We start from the raw sequence: 22811 nt of genomic DNA on the forward strand, positions 1-22811 counted from the left end.
GTTGCTTTTGTTATTCAATGCACAAAACTTATTCTACAAAACCAGTTCATTCGGCCAACATACATTTCTATTGAAATGGCAATTGTCAAAATGACATCGAAGCCATTGATTTATGATGCCGAGAAGGAACATTCATCTCGCAGAAATTTTACTTTTTCATTACTTTTTATGTTTTTGTACTTACTTTGAGTTATCATGAATAATGAAAAGGATTTCGTAAAAACACAAAAAAATAAACAAAACAATAAAAGAAATGAAAAAGTAAAATTTCTGAGAGATGAATGTACCTTCTCGTCATCATAAATCAATGGCTTCGATATTATTTTGACAATTGAAATTTCAATAGAACATATGTATGTTGGCTCAGTGGACTGGTTTTGTAGAATAGGTTTTGTGCATTGAATATTTAACAAAAGCATTTATTAAATGTGTGTTAAGTATAGGTTAATTCAACTCTATGATTCCCATGTAGTGCGTAATTATTACTAGAAAGATCACCAAAACTAGTTGATCAATGCAAAAATTGAACTTGACTTGAAGCAAATTTATTCGGTATTTGAAAAAGAGTCGCTAATATATGCAGCTATAGTATTTTTGACAACTGTTAAAAGTTATGGAATGTATTGTGGATTGGATTGTTTGGATTTATTTAAAATTCTCAATAGTGGCTGGGTTTTAACAGTTAGCCGCTGTACAACACCATCGATTTCTTTGAATAAAGACACGATCTAAGAGAAATTATTGATGTAGAACAATACTCAGACTAAAAATAAATTTACATTTTTCCGTTCGCAAATTCTTCTGACCAAATCTAAGTTTCCTACTATTAAAATGCTATTTGCAAAAAATGTAAGAAACTTAACATGCAAAAATCTGTAGCTGTGGAAAAAACCATTCAAATTTCAAATCTGTTAATGCGCCGGTTAATTAAACGCATCCTTTACTATCTGACAGATTGCAATTTTCAACTGTCTCGAAATAGACTGTTATGATCAGAGCGAGAGAACCGAAGACTAGTTTATTATAACTTGCCTTGGGGTACTTGTCAAAATATTGCTTTCTCTTTCAACATGCTACGTTGAGAGCAAGAGGACCGAAGACCAGTCTCTTATAAGTTGTCTTGGGGTACTTGTCAAAATATTTCTTTCTCTTTCATCATAACACTATACTAAAAACTGAGCATTTCATTTTTGAACAAACAGTAAATACGCGGAATTCCCTTAGAAGCAAAGTTGATTGTCATTAGTTTGCACACAAAACCGAACCGTCGATCGTCACGCCAGCGGTCATTTTAGTGATCTATATCAACAAACTTGTTACAACAACACATTGTTTTAGTTCTCAATTCGAGGTTAAATTCACAAATTGTTTTCATTTTGTTCGATTTAAATTTCTCGTCTAACGATGGATAGCGAGAAGACCGATTCAATTAGTTCCGATGGCGCGAAAGAAGATCTGGAAAATTTGATTAAATTGACCAATTCGTTAATAGCGAAACTTACTGAACTGATTAAGCGCGTAGAGAAACATATTCGAGACTGCCTAATAGCCAAAACAACTGGTGTATCAGTTGCTGCAGTCGGTACATCAATAGTCGTCGGCGGATGGATAGCTGGCTTAGTGTTGGCTGTCCCAACATTTGGATTATCTCTTACGGTTCCTGCTGTGATGACTGTTGCTGGCACTGGCACAGCGATTGCAGGTTGACTCAATTGTGGCTCATATTATTAGCTTTGTTATTATTGTTTCAATTTAATTTTTTAGGAGGCCTTACAGCAGCTGGTACAGAAATCGCTAATGGCATCATATCGGTACAATTCTTGGATGAACTGACCGAGATTCAAAGAAGTCATGCAGCAGCTGCAGAAAATACTCAGAAAACGCTATGGCGCATTCAGCACTACGCAGACGAAATCAACTCACATTCGACCGGTGAGTGGAAAATTTGAATATTTTTATAAAATTGTGCCAAAATAAATGCCTCTGATACCTTGCAACAGGTAACATTATCAGTGGAAGTGTAAGACTTACAGGAGCTGCATCTACTGCCGCCGTAGTTGGTACTTCTACAATAATTGATGACGTGTCTATTGCCGCCTTGCGAGGCCTAGGCATCGGAACAAGTTCGGCAATTATACAAGGTGCTTTGAGGGGTGTAGCAGCAGGTGCTGGTGTTGTATTCACTGTCATTGACATTGTACGACTGGTTAGAGACTACACCGATCCTAATCCATTACTGAAAGAACTTGAAAGAATTAAGCGACTGTACATAGAGGATATTGCTGCATGCAAGAAACTTATGTTGAATTTTGAATAACAAATTTTGGCAAATAAAAATCCAATTTCAGTTACGTTCTGCATTCCGTTTATTATGTTTCTGAACTTCTTCTGACTCATTACAAGTCTTGGTCTACATTTAATTGTAGCCGACATCCAATCAACAAGTCTTAATGCTGCACATTCACTCGTTTCATCACTTTCAGCTGTTTTGCCATCATCGGTTCAGTGTAAAGGATAAAATTGCGTGATTCGCATCTATTCGACATCGACAGGGTGTTTCTATGGTGGTTTCAGTACATCAACCATTTCAGAAAATGGTTATTTCTATTACGGTAACTTCCAGTCTTTCAATTCTGAGAAATATGAATCTTTTACTTTTTCTGTTAGTTTTCCATTTTCGGAGTGAACACGTGAAAGTAATAGCATGTCAATGGGTCGTGAAAACAGTTTTTCGGTGACAGCTCGAGATAGAAATCTTTCTAAAATGTGAAATGTTGTAGGAATATAGGCCTCTGGCAGACCTTCAAAGCGAGTATAATCATCGGTAAAGACAGCCACCCGTTTGGACAGTGCTCAGGGGCGGATTAAGGTTTTCAGCGCCACTGGCAAACGCAATTTAAGCGCCAAATTTTCTATATGAATTTCATATAATAAGGTGGTACTAACGAAAATTGCTGCTTGTTCAAGACGTGCATTCCGGAGACTATTGAAATGAATGACAGTGTTACGATAGAAGTGGAAGAAATGTAATTGCGAGCGCAGCGAGCAAGAAAATTTTCAAAAATAAGGTATCAGATTAGATTAGATTAGATGGGAGGGTGTAAGCCCAGCACCTAAGCCTCAGATGGGCCTGTTGTGCTATTGTACAAGTCTCTTGATCATATGGACTGTGATTTTACATCATATCTCTCCCGACTTAGATTGTTCACAAATCGACCGTGTGTTAACGTCCCATACGTTGTGAATTCTCCAAGCCGTGGGTGGTATGCGAATACCACAACCATCACTAATTGACCTGTACATTTTCCCAAAGATGGCGCTATCAACATTGTCATGTTGTAGCTCTTTCTACTATTGACATTATGTCGATATGGTTTCTTTTATGGAGAAAGCGAATGTTGGGTTTTTTGATATTTCCGACTTTGTTACGGTCACGGCTATTAGTTTTAGGTAATAGCAAGTGTCTAATCACCATAGGCCATGAGTTGCCTCTTCGTATAAATCGCCATGCCACCATGTGACTGAACTCGTTCTGGCGTTGCAGGTTGTAGCGTTTGAATGATTCGTATTTCGTCATATCCCTTGACATCCATACAACGTATCAATCAATAGATCTGTTAAACCTCGCGGTCATTTTGGAGTACAAGATAGTTTCTGTATCTTGGGATTGTACCACAGCAAATTTGTAAAAATTTGCTATGTGGTTTTGGGGTGTCAAATGAGAACCCGAGGCGTTTGTACCTTACCTGCACTAAAATTGACTGCCAGATGCCATACGGCAATGTGTCATTTTCGTACATTAATCGAGCACGTAATTTAGCATTAGCTTCTGGTAGAGTCGATTGTTAATCCGTACACCGACGCCACGAAGCACATGTTAAATAACAAAGGAAATAACACAATTGTTGATATCGCACAATGAGGCGAGAACAACTTTATTGATCAAAGAGAAAATGACCTACGAGAACAACACTTTGACTTCGTTAATAAAACCTTTAAAATAATTTCACCATTTAACCATTACAGCAAAATAAAAACACCAAAGCCGTAAAAGTTGGCACAGAAATTAGACAAAATCGAAAATGAATTCACACACAGCCACACAAAAGAAACACTTTTAGAGAGCAACGCATAAACACGTCCGTTCTCTGTGACTGTGACTGTGCTACGTCAAAAAAAAAAATAAGGTATCACTACACAAATTCTGATACCATAAAAAAATTCTTTTTTGATTATTGGCATAGCTCACTGGTGTGAGTTAAAAGTTACAAATTTTAGTTTATGAAGACCACATCACAATTCGTAGTTTTTACGCTAATTCAATGGTCGAGCTTTTTCTTTTTCGAGGCATCAGATTTCCTTTTTTAACCTGATTTACGCTCTTGTGTGTAAAAGGTAAATGAACATCAGCTCAGCAATCCATTCTAAACTAGTTCGAGTGATCGAAGAGGCACTGTTTCCTCGTTTTTTGACACTTTCCATGATGTGAAGAATGTTTCATTTTAGACTTCACCATTCATGTTTCCTCGCAAAATAATTCCTTTTTGTAAATGTTTGGACTGAATACTATGACAGACGAATTGAATTTTTCACTTTTAACCCGTGGACTCCTGCACTCGTCAAAATAAAAATTTTCAAAACTACGTGCGTACTGTGCTTTACGTGATTAGGCATCCGCAAACTCTCTATAGGTTTGTGACAGATTACGAGCGCCGTAGGCAAATTTTTTTTAAATTTCAGTTTGAAACTAATAAACAATTTCTCTTCAGACAATTATTTTTCCATTCTGTGGCTGGCCATGGGCACGGTACCGAATTTCCCATAGGGTAATCCGCCACTGTCAGTGCTGCTGGCTTGCAACAGAACTTTTCCGCGGAACTGACTATAGGGTCTTGTAGCTGGACTTAACCTCTTTCGTTCCACATATAACACACCCCAGAAAAATTGTGTTGCAAGTCACAAAGTTAGTCGAAGTAAAATGTCGCTCCAGTAGACCCATATTTTTCAGTGTTTTCAACTTGTTTTTGGTCGTCAAGCGTTGAGGGAGCGTTGAAAATGTAATAAGCCGAATCAAAATTACATGTTCAGCACAAAATTGTTCTGAGCCGTGCGATCATTGGCCTTGAAAATGTTGCTTTCCTCCTACTTCGTAGTAGGTGGAAAACCTCGTTTATTTGACTTCATAAAAATATCAGGAACTCCATTGCTTTCACCGAATATGGGCTTATTGTAAAGCAGAGATGCGCATCGTTCATTTACAGTCAATAAATGGTCACCCAAGATGTAATTTGTACTTCACAAGAGGTCACGACCGTTCCCAGCTATGGAAAATGTGTCAAAAATCCAGTTTTCTCAAAAAAAATTCTTTTAAGAATACATAGCTTGAGACCTTAACTAAAAACAGTTAAAATCTCCACAGAAAAAATATTTTTCGCCTTCGGCTCGTTCCGGAAACTTCACACTTGCCTAAACAAATATTTACAAACAGTGACGTAACATACTATGAAAATACCGGTTTGATTCCCTAGTCCGACCAATTCGTTTAATTTTAATCTACCGCAATTTCTACGATAATGTAAATTTCAACAAACCACCCTCGTCATAGGGCCAACTTTTTAAAATTTATTCATCGCATATGCAAACGGCATTTTACCGGTTGACTGAATATAGTAACCTCTACCGACAAATATTCCCCACATTAATATAACCACTCACAACAAATATCGATCAATCGAACAGGTAACCAAGCATTTCCAGAAAGTCAAACGTTCATTGTCACTCGTCGACGTTGGAATCACAGCAATGGTCGAACAACTGAAAAAACCGCAAATTATCGCACACATCGAAAAATCGTTAAACTTTTCGATATTCGACACAAAATGGATCCCCCTATCGGCCAAATTCGTTGTGATGGGCTCGAAACCGAACGGAAATGGAATTGTGAAAATATTCGAATTGAACTCTGGCGATTTGGATTCGATTAAGGAATTCGAGGGTAAAGCATCGTTTAAATGTGGCTCATTCAACGCATCGTCGGTAAGAAGACCGCAACTAGCCGTTGGTGATTTTGATGGCAGATTGACGGTATTCGATTTGGAACGAACATCGGAGCCAACGTTTCAGGTCGAAGCGCACAAAGGCATCGTAAATTCCATTGATGCGATTGGTGGGGCGTCCGTTACATGTGGCGCTGCGGAAATATGTACTGGTGGCCGAGATGGTATTGCGTGATATCATTCTATCGATCTCAGTCTACGGAATATTTCTGAAAAAAAATGTTGATTGCAGGAACAGTAAAGGTCTGGGATCTCCGCCAAAATGATGGCCCCGTTGCGTGCATATCAACGGAACAAAATGCCGACACCAGAGATTGTTGGTGTGTTGCATTTGGAGACTCGCATAACAATGATGAGCGAGCCGTTTGCGCTGGTTATGACAATGGCGACGTAAAATTATTCGATTTGCGGACAATGCGACAGAAATGGGACTGTAACGTTAAAAACGGTGTGTGCGGCATTGAGTTCGATAGGCGAGACATAAAAATGAATAAATTGGTTGTGACAACACTGGAGGGAGGCCTTCATGTTTACGATTTGAGAACTCAGCACAGCGCCAAAGGTTTTGCTTGTGTGTCTGAGCGAGATGCTGGACGTTCACTTGGAACAAATGGAGTCATTTCCGGCGCTAAGTCTACGGTCTGGTGTGCAAAGCACCTGCCACAGAATCGAGACATTTTCGTTACGTGCGGAGGTTCTGGAGCTATTAGATTGTGGCATTAGTAAGGGAATGACGATTCTTGTCTTTGCCGCGTAATTCCTGCAATGTTTCCATTACAGCAACTACCCCAGTAAGAGGAGTAAGGAACTTTCTGATGGATCTCTGCAAGGTGTCGCTGGCACTTTAGACATGCTACAGGCGGTTACGCTGTCCATGCAACCGATTCACTGTTTTGACTGGAGTCCCGATAATGCAGGACTGGCAGTATGCGGAGCATTTGATCAAACGATTCGTGTTCTAGTTACGACGAAATTAAATCTGTACTGAGTTGTGTGGAAAGGGTGGCATTTCTTCATTGGCACGCAAAAAAAATGGAAAATTTGCAGTCCTTTGCAGCTCGAAGAGTTTCTTTTTGATTATTGCCTGAAGCCAGGCTGTATGCAACATTACATTTTTGATGTGCTCTACAATCGGTGTCGCCTTTATATTGACCGTGATATAGGTGGAGGAAACGCCAGGCCTGTCAATTAATGTAGATACATCTTCTTTACACATTTCTGCGTTGAAAAGAATAGGAAAATTCGCAAAAAAATAGTATCTGATCCAATCCGCCTCAACCTGGAATAATTCACTTGGTTCGTTGACTTGCTTATCTTGGTATCGAGGTTTGGAAAAAGTAACTTTTCGCAACAAGTGACGAAAAGTAGGACTTTCCTTTGCCTTTATTGCGGCCTACGGCTTCGAGTGACAATCTACACATCTAGTGCCTAAAAAAGCATTTATCATCGAGTTGTATAAATAACTATTTCACAACGCAGGCGAGAAATGGTTATTTGTCTACCAAGGGGAGAAAATGGGAAATTCCAACAAGACGAAAGTTTCGCTCGAGTTGGAATTTCCTATTTCTTACCGAGATGAACTCATAATTTTCATCCGTGCGTGGCTTGAATAACCTTTTATCCACAAACACATATCATATTTGTTCCACTATTTTTCAAAGCCAAAGTGACAGTTGTAACAAGAAAAAGAACCCATGGGAGAAACAAGAGGTGAGAAAATAAAAATTTTCTCACTTGAAATATCATCAGAGAGCGTCAACTGAACACCACCTTCTCACCGCATTTCAATGGAAAAAATAAGGTTATTCACGCCGCACAGATAAAAATGAGTATTGAGGCAGATTCACGAAATTCGTAAAGCTTTGTGCGCCTCAACAAGTCATGTGCAGGTAGTATACAATGAGAACGTTAAACGTTAAACCGCCCACTTCCTATAAAGCTGATAATCACTTCGAGAACGTGGCATAAAGTATTGGCCAATTTTTACGAAGAATCAAGTCGTGTTATTCTTTGCATTGGATCGTACATTGAGGCCGTAGTGTAGGGAAGGACTAAGATGACAATAGAATTGTTGGGTCACAAATTTAAAGTTGATAAATTGATTTGTATGTTTGAATGGATCGATTTTTGAACAGTGGATTCTGAACTTCGCTCACTCATTCCAGCTCACATCAACGTCATAGGTTACAGCTTTGAGCTTACCATTGTTTTATGCAACACATCTGCAGAAGTGGAGGAGTTGGTTAAGCGAACTTAAATCTATGTCCATAAAAAGCTGGTACTGCCATGACGAGTCAGATTCATTAGAAATTGGTATGACGCATCGTCAGATCGAACGGTTTATAGTTATAACAAAACATGTGACATCCTAGGTGCAATCAAAAGACAACTACCAAACTGTAAGCCTGGTCTGTTCAAACTCTTGATCTGTACGGATGAAGTCTTGCACGACATAGATATCCCAACAAAAATCTCTTCGAGAAAAGTGTGACGCAGTCTTTGAAGTACAATTTCTAAAATGAATGATATCGCTAGAGTTGACGCTTTCAGCTTCGTTACGTAAAAATTAAATTTTACACCCAATTTTAGTTCATCATCATTTAGGTCATCATCTGCCAAATAATTTTTACCAAAAAAAAATTTGACTGGAACAACCAAAATTTTACCAAAAAAGTCTGCGTCGCATGTGGCAGATAAATTTTCTTGCTGGTCTGTTCCTGAACATATGCCACTTTGCGACGCAGACTTTTTTGGTAAAATTTTGGTTGTTTCCAGTCAAATTTTTTTTTGGTAAAAATTATTTGGCAGATGATGAGAAAAACTAAGCCAGCTTGTTTGAACTAAAATTGGGTGTAAAATTTAATTTTTGCGTAACGAAGCTGAAAGCGTCAACTCTAGCGATATCATTAATTATAGAAATTGTACTTCAAAGACTGCGTCACACTTTTCTCAAAGAGATTTTTGTTGGGAAAATTTAACGAAATAATGAATATTTGACGAAATTCGAAAATTTAACGAAAATCGAAAATTTAACGAAAACCGAAAATTTAACGAAAATCAAAAATTTGACAGAAATAGAAAATTTGACGAAATTCGAAAATTTAACGAAAATCGAAAATTTGACGAAATTCGAAAATTTAACGAAAATCGAAAATTTGACATAAATCGAAAATTTGACATAAATCGAAAATTTGACGAAATTCGAAAATCTAACGAAGATCGAAAATTTGACGAAATTCGAAAATTTAACGAAAATCGAAAGTTTAACGAAAATTGAAAATTTGACGAAAATCGAAAATTTGACAGAAATCGAAAATTTGACGAAATTCGAAAATTTAACAAAAATCGAAAATTTGACGAAATTCGAAAATTTAACGAAAATTGGACGAAATTCGAAAATTTGACGAAGAAAGTAATTCTCTATCTTCCACCATTCAAGAAATATCTCCAAAACCCCAATTGACCCACCTATTTCCAACTTTCGACATTTTTCACATATGCCCCTCTGTTCTACTCGTAAAACTCTGAGACTTTGCCGAAGAAAGTAACACTCTATCTTTCATAACCTAAAAAATATTAATCCTTTCATCCTACGCTGGAGTAGCTCAAAATTTGGTTACTCTAATCACTCTAGGTCAAACGAATCTGCCCCGATTTTTTTAAATTTTTCGAAAACTCCCCAAAGTATACAGCCTTGCAGTGGTGTTCTTGGACGAGAACAATAATAATGAATTGTCGCGGTTAGTTGATTTCATGCGCTACGATCAGCGGAGGTGAAAGCAATTAATGACTTGAATGGGTCAATTTCGATATCAATTTAATTCGATGTAATACCTAGTACTCTCTACAAGCCTCTCAAGAGTCTAATAAAACCGTGACGTCAGACGTCGAGGTTTAATTTACTTCTGGACTATCACAAACTAGGTGTATAAATCGCCTAAGAAAACCCTTCCGAAGTACAGGCTAAATAAGAACCGTGTCCTCATTATTCGACTTATCAGTTTTTAATGTAAGAGAAAAACGACATGTCATTCATTTAAATTGAGGTACCCTGTTCCTCAATCACCTGACGTTTCCGCGTTGTCACTCTTAATTTTTGTTTTAATTTCTGGTCCTTGAGGTAGTAGCGGTGAATTTTTTAAAGCTAAAAATCTGAGAAAAGTCCAACAAAAGCGTCCGTTTCTCGACTAAAATTGATGCAATTCACTGTAGCTAATCATTGACCTTGAGTGTTCATATTTGGATCTAATTTTTTCTTTCAGTCCATTCGCATCGAGAATGCAATAACATCTACCAACCATTTTGCAATGATCTCGCAACGATTGGTACTTGTTATATGGCCAATTCACTTGCCGACACATCGACACATACTTACCAAATTCGATGGATCCAGAAGCGAAAACATTTTCCAACATCTCAAATTCTTGAAAAACAGATTTTATTTTTGATACATCGAGAAGCATTACAAAGTTTTATTTAAGAGTGACAAAATTCCACTCTTCGTCTCTGGTAAATTTTTTAGCGCTTCACGTGAAACGGATAGTGTTTTTCTTTATTGTCATGCGGGACAACTTTCCGTTGGCTAAACTGTATGATCCAAAATACTCGGCTATCGGTGGTCGGCAAGTGCGACTTTTTTTGTGATCCGAACAGTTTCCAGTGTCATTTTCTAGCCCGGTCTCTGTCTGGGAAGATAATTGGTGACTTGTACCTTCTCCAGATGGATTAAAGCGTTGCTTTTCATTTTCGATCTCGTTGTTTCGTGTCTGTTCATCCGGCGCGAACTGGTTTCCGGTGACCTGTTGTTGTCCGGTGTCGGTCCTTATTCTCTTTGATAGTCTACAAATTGGAGCCAACTCTAAATCTTCACCCGAGCTAGTCGCTGCAGATGAAACAAAACGACGCTGCACTGCATTCTCATTGCCTTGGACTGATTGTTCCCATTCGACCTGGTTTCCAGTGTTCTCTTCCTGCTCCTCTGCTTCGTTGGTTTGTATTGGTAATGTATGATGCTTATTTTGGCGGACTCGAGTATTTTGTTTCCTGTTCCGTTTTGATTTTCCCTGCCCAACCATCATGTCTGTTAAGTGTGATATGGTGTCTGTTAAGTGTGATATGGAATGAACCAGCTTGCCGAGAAATCGACCTGAAAAATAAAGTTTAACAAGTTCAAATCCATACAAAAACATAAATTAATGCTTTGGCCTTACCGTTTTCTCGACTCTGTTTAAAATGGCATTTTGCTAAATCTCTGTCGGACAGACAGTCAAGGTCGTCGACGTCAGGAATCTAAAAGAAAAGAAAAAAAAATTGTCGTAATTGATATGCAACATTAATTTGCCAATAATTTTAGTACAATCTCTTTATCATGCCCGCACGTTAGTAAGCGGGCGTGACGCAAGACCACTACTAAAAATGTTTTAACAAAATTTTTTTGAGGACGGCGGAGCATATATTTACAGCAACTTTTTTACTTCTCCCCCTTATCTTACTTACAAAATAACTGATATCGCTGAGGGTGACGCATTGTGCGTCGTACGCAAAAATTTTATCTACAAATAATTGTGACAGAAAGTTTTACAAAAAGGAATTTGCGTCACAAGTGGCAGATGATTCGGCTTTCTTCCATGTAAATTCTTTCAGTACATTTTTTAACCATTTTTCTAACAATAGTTTCTTCAACATCTGCCACTTGTGACGCAAATTCCTTTTTGTAAAACTTTCTTTCACAAATTTTTTGAGTCAATTATTTGTAGATAAAATTTTTGCGTACGACGCACAATGCGTCACCCTCAGCAATATCAGTTATTTTGTAAGTAAGATAAAGGACTTGCGTCACATTTACCCTTTAAGGGTTTTTTGACTGATACATTAGACCCCTAAAACAAATTCTATATTCGACGGTGTGTAACTGCTGCTTGAAAGGTATTAACGAATGTTAATCGTGAGAAATACTTCCGGTCTCCTAACAAAATGGCTACCGGCGGCCATGTTGGATTTTAGTAAAAGTGATGTATTTTGGGAAAAATGGTACCAAGAGAGTTTCTTTTAACAGAGAAGTAATTGGTTATGTGTCTGACGGCTTGTTTTACTATAAAATTACTCGTATAGAATTAGCTTCATCGTGAAAGTGATAAGCTTGTATTTCTGTTGTCACTGTTTAAGTATGGTTTTCACTCAACAAAAAGGACTCCGTGAGAGAGCAAACTGTCAAATAAACAAAGCAAAAATTGAAAAAATGCAATTTTGTCTCTCACACCTTCGGGTGGCAAGTAAAATACTGTTATTAAAAATGTCAAGTCAAGTCACATGGAGTACATTTTTGGTAAGTGGAAAACAAGCATTAGTCATTACGAATTATTGACAAATAAAATGGGCTTAAGTTGGTAAGTTTTTTGGAGGTTCAAAATCAGTTGTGCAACTGACAATTGCTGTTATTGTAATTACACTTTCATACTTTCATTACACTCGAGCACCAAACCACCGTCATAAGAAATTTGATGAAAAATAACGACGAATGGCAGTGAATAAAACTGACGAGTTTAACTTGTCATTCCGACGAAAAACAAAAAAAACTCTTACTTGAGACATCACAACAACATTCAACTTTTGATTGGAAACTGTCGGATTTTCGTTCAAAATGGATGGACGATTGTGATTCGAAATGAAATGGACTAGATTTCGCTAAGTTCAAGTGGCACCATTTTGAAAATTTTCCGTGTCATACAAAGTCGTGGGCGATCTACACGAAACTCGGTGCTAAGAGAACCTTAACGCGGTACTATAAAGCTATGGTGACATCAGTTTGCTGATACAATTGTACAGAAAAGTCAAAAAGTCACCGAACACGAGAACAATAGAACAACAGATATACGAACAATAGAACAATAGAATTCGGTTCTTTTGTTCTATTGTTCTCGTGTTCGGCGACTTTTTGACAGCACTGTATATTAATTGTCATATATAAATTCTGAAACAGTACTGTGCGTTCAACTAAAAATCGTTAAGAGGGATTCTTTTGAAAATCCACCTATCAAAATCGGACCCATTTCGTCTGGGATGGATATATACATGGTTTGAAAGGTCTTTGCCAGTAGACCTCAAAACAGTCTCGAGCCACACCTGGTTGCTGGTGGAAGATCTTCGAAGTTGGAAAAATAGTGTTTTTCATCCGAATTTTTTGGCCGTTATAAATGATCGTTCCGGGTGAGAGTGGGCTCGTTGAAAAGCTGAGTTCAAGTACTTTCGGGTCATGCCTAGTTTGATTAGATTCATTGATAGATGTTTGCAAAAATTTGCAAGAAAAATTTTCAAAATCTGTGTAAACTTTAGACAGGTCTGGGGTGGTACTGATGACTCTTAATGTGAACCTAAGATGCTAGTCGTAACATACATTGTACTAAGCTTTCCGTTGATACCCCATTTGTAGTGCTGCCACACAAATGAGTATGCCAATCGATAAAACTCCATAAAAGATACAAACCTAGCAAAATCTCGCTCTTATTCTTTAAAAACAGCGAAGATATCAACGTTTGAATGTCAATTCCCATACAAAAATTCAAAATGTCGGATTCGACCGCTTTTTTGTGCAGCGCTACAAGTCATACCACTAAACGCGTGGATAACAAGCAATGATAGCTTCACAGAGTTCGTAAAATCTTTCCATCACATCTACTCTAGCTAACTCTAGCGAAATTTTCAGTCTAACTTTAAGAGCGCTCACCCCTTTGTAAATTTGTAGCCTACATTAAGGCGGAAAAATATTCGTTTTTCGATGATTTCTCTGAACCAAAATCTTTTTTCGAAAATGTAAAACCATTGGAGCACGCAAAAATGATAAATCTAATTTATTTATTCAAAGCGAAAAAAAAGACTGCTCACATACGGCGCAGTCAATAAAAAAACGATCTTTTCAATCAACAAATATTACAATAAATAAAAATCATCCGCTCTATTACTTCCTAAAGTTCCAAGAATACATGCCGCATTGCCTCTTTGTATAGCAATAGAAATTTTCTGCAACAGATAATCTTTGGAACGTGGCTCCCCTGACGCTCTCTTCATCAACGATCCCAACTTGTCAATAAATTTCTTTGTTTCTGGACCCATGCAACCTAATGATTCAAAGGCAAGGGGGGTAAATAAATAGTTTTCTTTAAGACGTATATAATGATTATGCTTAAATCTCTCCGCTTTATCTGTAATAGACCCTGCTTTCTTAGAGGATTCACTGATGTATGAAGGAGCCAAAGTATCACGTATTGTTACATCCCATAAAAGTGATTTTCCATGACTCCACGGAACTACTGTCATACCATCAGGTCTTTTACCGTCGTCTCTAGAAATACCAGGTGGTTGCAAAATATTGGGAAATCCTGCAGAGGAAAATGCATGACCAAAAATATTATTGACAGAATCGTGTTTAGCAATAATCCCTATCTTTAATTTGCACGATAAACCATGCAAACCGTCCTTCTTAACCACAGCACCACAATTACACTTGTACTCTTCACACAACTGGGATCCTAAACGAAGACCAACAGCAATTCTCGCTGCATTGTTATCTAATAGTAAACCTAGTTGACTCGATGGGACAACCTGCAGCCACTTTGAAGATTCTTTTGTAGATGACGCAAGTAGTCTAGCACGAGTAACAGGTTCACTAGAATCTAACATCTCGCTAAAACTGCTCCTAATCACCGGTAGGTCCCAGTTTCGTTGCACCTTTCTCATTTCATTATTATCTGGAATAAAATCGTTAGGAATGGTATCTACTATGCTTGAAATGTCATCATCAATTATTCGCAAATTAAATTTACTCAAAATTTCATTCGACAAATCAGATGATGAATACACAGATGACAGATAGGCAGGCATTGCCAAGTCTTCAACTTTCCGAATCCCCAATCCACCAAAAACTAAAGGAAGAGAAGCTTGATCCCAAGCAAAATCAGACAACCTAACATTCGTAATCGCCTCAAGCGTAGAACGGAAAATCTCGTCAACACTTTTCAAACGATCGCGCAGCGAAAAAGTCCTGCAAGTACGCAACAAATAACTAAACCTACAGCTCCCTAAAGACTTCCTAAAAATGCACAAAGCCGGATGAACATCCATTAATTTCAAACGGTCGCACATTATTCTCAACGATTCAACCTTGGAAGAAAAAACCCTCTCTAAACCTGACTCAAAAACCGGAGACCCTAATATCTCAAGAAAAGACTCATCAACTCTCCTGATACCTGGCAACAATGCTGATATATCAGCATACATCCTAGCTTCGTCTTCAGTCGAAGCATTAACAAAAAAAAACCTCACATTTCTTTGTATTCAGCGGTAAAAAAGACAAAACACAAAAATCTAAAACTCTCCTAATATCGGCAAGTATCACTGATAATTTATCAGCAATCGTTCCGTCATCTAAATACCAACCATTAAGCCTAGAAGAAAGAGAGTGCGTCATTCTCATAATACCAATACAAAAACCAGGGGGACCCATTGGATCACCTTGTTGGTATCCTCTTCTTGACAGCAAAACCCCATCAAGATAATAGAGATTAGAGAAATGACTATAAGCCTGCTGCAACAAAGGAAGCAATTCTGGGCACACATCCCTAACTTCACCTAACATAAACTTCCTAAACAACATATTAAAAGCATTCCCAAAATCAAACTTAACCAACGCCATAGGTTCTTCATGTTCAGCTGTACAGAAACTACGTACTGCATGAACCAGAGCCTCAGCACCCCCTTTTACACCAAACCCAAACTGAAAAGGCTTCAGTTTTTCAACTAAACTATCTCTAACATTAAAACACGCAACTTTACCTGTCAAACGCCTCCAAACGATTCCAACCGCTATAGGTCTCACATCGTCCTCGCCTTTCATAAGCGCGGTCAACGAAGCTCCAAAAAACACCTTAGTTATATCCCTCTGAACCTTACCATACTTAACAACATCAATCAATGAAGCTGTCGCCCTCAACAAACGGTTCGCAGAATCACCACAAGTAAAAGAAGTTAAATCTTTTAAATGTCGTGGTCGTAAACCACCTATCCCCCCTGAAGAACTTATCCCACTTGGAGAAACCTTTGCAGATTGTGTAAATTTGTGTAATCTGCACAGGTTTCTCCAAGTGGACCAAGTTATCACCCACAAACCAATTTTTCCTTTAAAAGTAGCACATTTTTGCATGCTTTAAGAGTGATATCGCCAAAACTTGAACCAATTTTGGTGAAAATGAATACCATGGTTCGGCGATCCGTAACGTTTGAATCGTCTTTCAATTCTGAGAAATATGAATCTTTTACTTTTTCTGTTAGTTTTCCATTTTCGGAGTGAACACGTGAAAGTAATAGCATGTCAATGGGTCGTGAAAACAGTTTTCGGTGATAGCTCGAGATAGAAATCTTTCTAAAATGTGAAATGTTGTAGGAATATAGGCCTCTGGCCGACCTTCAAAACGAGTATAATCATCGGTAAGGACAGCCACCCGTTCTGGACTTATGACTAGAAAAATGGTGAATGTTTGGACAGTGCTGCTGGCTTGCAACAGAACTTTTCCTCGGAACTGACTATAGGGTGTTGTCGTTCATTCACAGTCAATAAATGGTCACCCAAGATGTAATTTGTACTTCACAAGAGGTCACGACCGTTCCCAGCTATGGAGAATGTGTCAAAAATCCAGTTTTTTCAAAAAAAAATTGTTTTAAGAATACATAGCTTGAGACCTTAACTAAAAACAGTTCGCCTTCGGCTCGTTCCGCAAACTTCACACTTGCCTAAACAAATTCGACCAATTCGTTTAATTTTGATCTACCGCAATTTCTACGATAATGTAAATTTCAACAAACCACCCTCGTCATAGGGCCAACTTTTTCAAATTTATTCATCGCATATGCAAACGGCATTTTACCGGTTGACTGAATATAGTAACCTCTACCGACAAATATTCCCCACATTAATATAACCACTCACAACAAATAACTATCGATCAATCGAACAGGTAACCAAGCATTTCCAGAAAGTCAAACGTTCATTGTCACTCGTCGACGTTGGAATCACAGCAATGGTCGAACAACTGAAAAAACCGCAAATTATCGCACACATCGAAAAATCGGTAAACTTTTCGATATTCGACACAAAATGGATCCCCCTATCGGCCAAATTCGTTGTGATGGGCTCGAAACCGAACGGAAATGGAATTGTGAAAATATTCGAATTGAACTCCGGCGATTTGGATTCGATCAAGGAATTCGAGGGTAAAGCGTCCTTTAAATGTGGCTCATTCAACGCATCGTCGGTAAGAAGACCGCAACTAGCCGTTGGTGATTTTGATGGCAGATTGACGGTATTCGATTTGGAACGAACATCGGAGCCAACGTTTCAGGTCGAAGCGCACAAAGGCATCGTAAATTCCATTGATGCGATTGGTGGGGCGTCCGTTACATGTGGCGCTGCGGAAATATGTACTGGTGGCCGAGATGGTATTGCGTGATATCATTCTATCGATCTCAGTCTACGGAATATTTCTGAAAAAAAATGTTGATTGCAGGAACGGTAAAGGTGTGGGATCTCCGCCAAAATGATGGGCCCGTTGCGTGCATATCAACGGAAGAAAATGCCGACACCAGAGACTGTTGGTGTGTTGCATTTGGAGACTCGCATAACAATGATGAGCGAGCCGTTTGCGCTGGTTATGACAATGGCGACGTAAAATTATTCGATTTGCGGACAATGCGACAGAAATGGGACTGTAACGTTAAAAACGGTGTGTGCGGCATTGAGTTCGATAGGCGAGACATAAAAATGAATAAATTGGTTGTGACAACACTGGAGGGAGGCCTTCATGTTTACGATTTGAGAACGCAGCACAGCGCCAAAGGTTTTGCTTGTGTGTCTGAGCGAGATGCTGGACGTTCACTTGGAACAAATGGAGTCATTTCCGGCGCTAAGTCTACGGTCTGGTGTGCAAAGCACCTGCCACAGAATCGAGACATTTTCGTTACGTGCGGAGGTTCTGGAGCTATTAGATTGTGGCATTAGTAAGGGAATGACGATTCTTGTCTTTGCCGTGTAATTCCTGCAATGTTCCCATTACAGCAACTACCCCAGTAAGAGGTGTAAAGAACTTTCTGATGGATCTCTGCAAGGTGTCGCCGGCACTTTAGACCTGCTACAGGCTGTTACCCTGTCCATGCAACCGATTCATTGTTTTGACTGGAGTCCCGATAATGCAGGACTGGCAGTATGCGGAGCATTTGATCAAACGATTCGTGTTCTAGTTACGACGAAATTAAATCTGTTTTGAGTTGTGTGGAAAGGGTGGCATTTCTTCATTGGCACGCAAAAAAAATGGAAAATTTTAAGTCCTTTGCAGCTCGAAGAGTTTCTTTTTGATTATTTATCGCTCAAAGCTTGAGGCTGTTAGCAATATTTTTAACCGTGATATAGGAGGAAACGCCCGGCTTGTCAATGAATGTAGATACATCTTCTTTACTCATTTCTGAGATAAGAGAATGTGAAAATTCGCAAAAAAAATGAATCTGATGCAATCCGAGGCTCAACCTGGAATAATTCACGGCGTAGGGTAATCTGGCACACCATTCAAATTGATTCTGTGCTAGATTAACCTCTAGGAGGCGAATCTGGCACAGTCATGACTTTTCGTTACATGTAGTAAAAGGACACATACTATGATCGTGTGTGCCAGATTCCCCGATGCCTAATTCACTTCATTGATCGACTTCGTTATTTTGGTATCGAGGTTTCAAAAATATAATTTTTCACAACGCAGTCGAGGAACCAGTCATTTCATTCACCTCAGCTGAAACTTCGGGAGCTTTCGTTGTGAAAAACGTTGTGTTGACCTCGAAGAAAAGTTGGAAAGTCGGATGACAACACTCTCGAAAAGCACTCTTGTGCCATTATTTTCAAAACCACAACAAAGTGACAGTTGCAAAGAGGAAAAAACGCTTTTGTTCACCCAATGGGAGAAAAATTTTCCCACGTAAACTGTCATCAGACAGAAAGAGAGATAGAAATAGCGTCAACAGAACACCACCTTCTCACGGCATTTCAGTGGAGAAAATTAGGTTATTCACGCCACACAGATGAAAATAACTATTAATTGGGTATATCGAGTGCATGAATTGAATTTTATTTCGAATTACAATTGTACAGCGTATACGACTGCCTACGGCTTGAAGTATTTCAATCTGCGTAATATCGGGTAAATATATCCCAACTGTTTCAATTCAATTATTCCGTCCGTGCATTCCTCGAAATAAACGTATGCACGCGCAGTGCTACACTTTGCCGAGTTTACATTTTTCTAAAGTTGTTCAAATATTCGAATTCAAATTACTGGTCGATAAAAAAACATTTTCTAGTTCATTTGAAGATTGAGTGTGGATAAAAATGCCAGATGTTTAAACATGAGAATTTTGCTTTTATTTACATTGTTAATCACGAAAATACCAAACTTGTGGCACAATTTACACATCAGTCACAATCTGATCTAATCTGGGTGCCGATTCTCTTGTCATTCGTAGTTTGCCTGCCAATCAGTGCCTATTTTTCGTGAAATTTTCATGAAATTCGTGAAATTTCGTGAAATTCGTGAAATTTAGTGAAATTCGTGAAATTTCGTGAAATTCGTGAAATTTCGTGAAATTCGTGAAATTTTGTAAAATTCATGAAATTCGTAAATTTCACGAAATTAATCAAATTTCTGCTAAAATCCAATGGGAACCGATTTTTGAAACAAAATACGAAGAGAACTTTTAGCGAACGTTTCACTGTTTATCATTGTAGGTTTTTAAATGTTGTTACAAATAATGCAACAAATCCAAATTTGACCATTCGAGCCTTCCGTTGTCGGATTCCACAATCCTTGAAAACGCAGTTGAACCATTGTTTTTACATATAAAAAATTAACAATGTCTACGGTGAAAGGTATGATCGGTCGTCGCCCTTTTGGGATCACACTTTGTTATATATGTGTGGTAAACGACTAAAATCTATGTTGAAGGAGCTCACGATTTAATTAGGAAATAAAAATATTCTAGATTAGTCTAATCGAGCGACAACGTCAGAAATATTGATTCTTCTCAAATCTTTCTCAATTTAATGACGTTGAACCTATTCGGTTCAACCGATCATTCATTTCAAATAAAAACGAGTTATCATAACAGTCGGATCGTTTGCTGCGGCTGAGCCCCATACGACCCCGTATATCTATTGCGTTCGTGACCCTAGTGTGCTTGTCACCCTACTGTCACCTATTGCCGCTATCATCCAAGAACGATAACAAACATAGTCACCCTACTCTGATCGTAAACCTATTGCGCTCGTAAACGTAGTTTAAAGTGAAATTATCATGAATAGTGCAAAATGTACATGTGCAAAAGTGAGTTCAAGAAACGGTGGAAAAAACTTGAAATAGTGGTTGTTTTCGTCACTAGATAACGCTTCGCTCGTTTGATAACCACATTGTGTGACGAAAACACACTTTTCGCAACGTGCTGCATACAACGTTTTCTGCAACAACCGCGAAAAGTGAACTTTTGAAATGCAAATTTTACATAAAGTACTTTCCTAACTAGTGTTGAAATATCGCGACTTCGTCGCTCATTTCTCACGTCGTCTAGGAAAAACGTTGTTCCTAACTCATGCTAAAAGGCTTTTTTAGCGAATTCGATTCCAGCTTTTAGCATTTTAGCGTTCGTTAGGAAAAAAACTATTTTGTCACTAAAACTAGTTGCGAAAAGAAGTGAAAAAAGACCTTCATAACACTCATCAAAGTGGGCAAGAAAAGTTCACTTTTCATAACGCAGTTGCAGAATAGTAATTTATGCAATCAAGTGATAAATTCATTTTTAGGCACTAGAGGTGTAGATTGTCACTCGAGGCCTTAGGTTCATTTATCATTTATCAACGAGTTGCATACAACGTTTTTCTCAAAAAATGCGACGAAAATTTCTCATTTTGTCACTGAGTTGAGAAAACGATATAAATGTGTACATCTTAGAAATTGTGCATATTGCAATTACAAACTACCGTACGACGTTCCTTTCAAGTGTAACACCAATTTCACATTGACCTAAAATTTTAATTTATTGAGTATAAATACACTTAGGGCCCTAGTGCGTCTGTCACCCTACTTTGACCGTAAGCCTATTGCGCCGGTTAATGTAGTTAAAGTAAAATTATTATGTAATGCGTACATCTTAGAAATTGCGCATAGCGCAATTACGAAGCCCCGTACGACGTTCCTTTCAAATGAAACAAAAATTTCAAATCGCCCTAAAATTTTATTTTTTTGAAGGGCCTAGTATGGGCCTCAGTCCGAGGACCCAAATTTAATTTTTTTTTTCAACAACATTCTATTCGGCCTTTGATTACCTTCCAAATGAAACAAAAATTACGAAAAACGGATGAAATTTACTCGAGTTGTATGTAAAATACACATAGGACCCTAGTAGCGGCCTTAGGCCAAGGACCCAAATTTAATTTTTTTTCAACAACATTCTATTCGGCATTCGATTACCTTCCAAATCAAACAAAAATTACGAAAAACGAATGAAATTTACTCGAGTTCTATGTAAAATACACATAGGGCCCTAGTAGCTTTTCACTTCTAAGGCCCTAATTCACGGTCCACTCACCCGATTTTAAAAAACTTTTTTTTCCTGGATTGGTATTGACAATACCTATCATTTGCCGTGTCATTTACATTTCCATCGTTTATTTTGCCATAAATATCACCAAAAGACCTTAAATCACTTAGGTGGCCCTAACTCACGAAGGGCCGACCCGAATATGCCCATCTTCGAACTTAGCCTCACTATTTCGACTATCTTTCAGGGAAAAAAAATTTTGAAATCGGATTTGATTTACTCAAGATATCGACGTGACAGACGGACAGACGGACAGACAAAATTTTTATTGCAGATTCGTCATCTATGAACATAGGCAAACACTTTGCCCTTACCGTCTGCTTCGAATTCCATAAATTACACACGGCATCGTAATCCTATAAGCCCCTTTGTACTTCGTACGGGGCTAACAAAATTAGCAAAATCGGATGAAATTTACTCGATTTATGTGCAAAACACACTTAGGACCGATTTCAATAAACCTTTTTTACCTAAATTTGTATCGACAATTCCTATCTTTTCATTTCATTTCTATCGTTTATTTTGCCGTAGATATCCACAAAAGACCTTGAAACACTTAGGCGACCCTTAACTTACGAAGGGCTGACCCGAATATGCCCATCTTCAAGATATCGACGTGACAGACAGACTGAAAGAAAATCTGTGAACCTCACAGTCTGCTTCGAATTCCATCAATTACACACGGCACGCAATACGTACTTCGTACGGGGCTAAAAACTTCAAAATGACATTATGAGCCCCTTAACTTTTGACATTAAAGTACAGTTTCCACTTAAAAAGAGCACTCCGTCTATATGACAGTTGTAAAATAGAACAAAAGAACTGTCACGCAAACGGAAGTGGAAATTGAATTTATTTCAATTTTTTAATCCGTTTACGTGACAGTTCCTTTGTTTTATTTTACAACTGTCATGTAAACGGAGGCTAAACGCAGTGCTCTTTTTGAGAATAATTTAAATTCATCTTGTGAAGGTTTTTGTTGATCGTTTCCTTCGAATTGTTTGATGACAGCAGTAGAACATTGATTTAATGAAATTAATTCGTTGTAAAACCGAAAGGTTGTGTCTCGATGAT

General features: G+C 38.2%; 4 protein-coding genes and 2 long non-coding RNA genes across 7 annotated transcripts; 3 read left to right on the forward strand and 3 right to left on the reverse strand.

The window, feature by feature from the left end:
- On the reverse strand, window positions 1–22628 carry LOC119083753. Its single transcript, XR_005088931.1, has 3 exons — window positions 22616–22628; window positions 12832–12837; window positions 1–136 (listed from the first exon to the last, which is right to left on the reverse strand). It is a non-coding gene; the product is annotated as an uncharacterized LOC119083753 (long non-coding RNA).
- On the forward strand, window positions 1173–2336 carry LOC119083709. Its single transcript, XM_037193498.1, has 3 exons — window positions 1173–1702; window positions 1765–1932; window positions 2001–2336. Exons 1-3 carry the CDS (start codon window positions 1405–1407, stop codon window positions 2315–2317), a joined length of 783 nt encoding a protein of 260 aa, XP_037049393.1. The 5' UTR covers window positions 1173–1404; the 3' UTR covers window positions 2318–2336.
- Window positions 5703–7138, forward strand: LOC119083696 (WD repeat-containing protein 92-like). The gene is made up of 3 exons (XM_037193481.1): window positions 5703–6220; window positions 6289–6778; window positions 6837–7138. Exons 1-3 carry the CDS (start codon window positions 5803–5805, stop codon window positions 7042–7044), a joined length of 1116 nt encoding a protein of 371 aa, XP_037049376.1. The 5' UTR covers window positions 5703–5802; the 3' UTR covers window positions 7045–7138.
- On the reverse strand, window positions 10478–12662 carry LOC119083714. 2 transcript variants are annotated; one of them, XM_037193503.1, is made up of 3 exons: window positions 12639–12662; window positions 11267–11345; window positions 10478–11202 (listed from the first exon to the last, which is right to left on the reverse strand). In XM_037193503.1, exons 1-3 carry the CDS (start codon window positions 12645–12647, stop codon window positions 10583–10585), a joined length of 708 nt encoding a protein of 235 aa, XP_037049398.1. In that variant the 5' UTR covers window positions 12648–12662; the 3' UTR covers window positions 10478–10582. The 2 variants fall into 2 exon arrangements, with proteins under 2 accessions (XP_037049398.1, XP_037049397.1); XM_037193502.1 differs by having other exon boundaries at window positions 12514–12643.
- Window positions 17058–18398, forward strand: LOC119083697 (WD repeat-containing protein 92-like). The gene is made up of 3 exons (XM_037193483.1): window positions 17058–17543; window positions 17612–18101; window positions 18160–18398. The coding sequence occupies exons 1-3, from the start codon at window positions 17126–17128 to the stop codon at window positions 18365–18367; spliced, it is 1116 nt and encodes a 371-aa protein (XP_037049378.1). The 5' UTR covers window positions 17058–17125; the 3' UTR covers window positions 18368–18398.
- Window positions 20504–20878, reverse strand: LOC119083744. The gene is made up of 2 exons (XR_005088922.1): window positions 20799–20878; window positions 20504–20650 (listed from the first exon to the last, which is right to left on the reverse strand). It is a non-coding gene; the product is annotated as an uncharacterized LOC119083744 (long non-coding RNA).
- Window positions 22629–22811: the final 183 nt, after the last annotated feature.

This window comes from Bradysia coprophila, unplaced genomic scaffold, assembly GCF_014529535.1.
Source record: "Bradysia coprophila strain Holo2 unplaced genomic scaffold, BU_Bcop_v1 contig_70, whole genome shotgun sequence".
Classification (NCBI taxonomy): Eukaryota; Metazoa; Arthropoda; class Insecta; order Diptera; family Sciaridae; genus Bradysia; species Bradysia coprophila.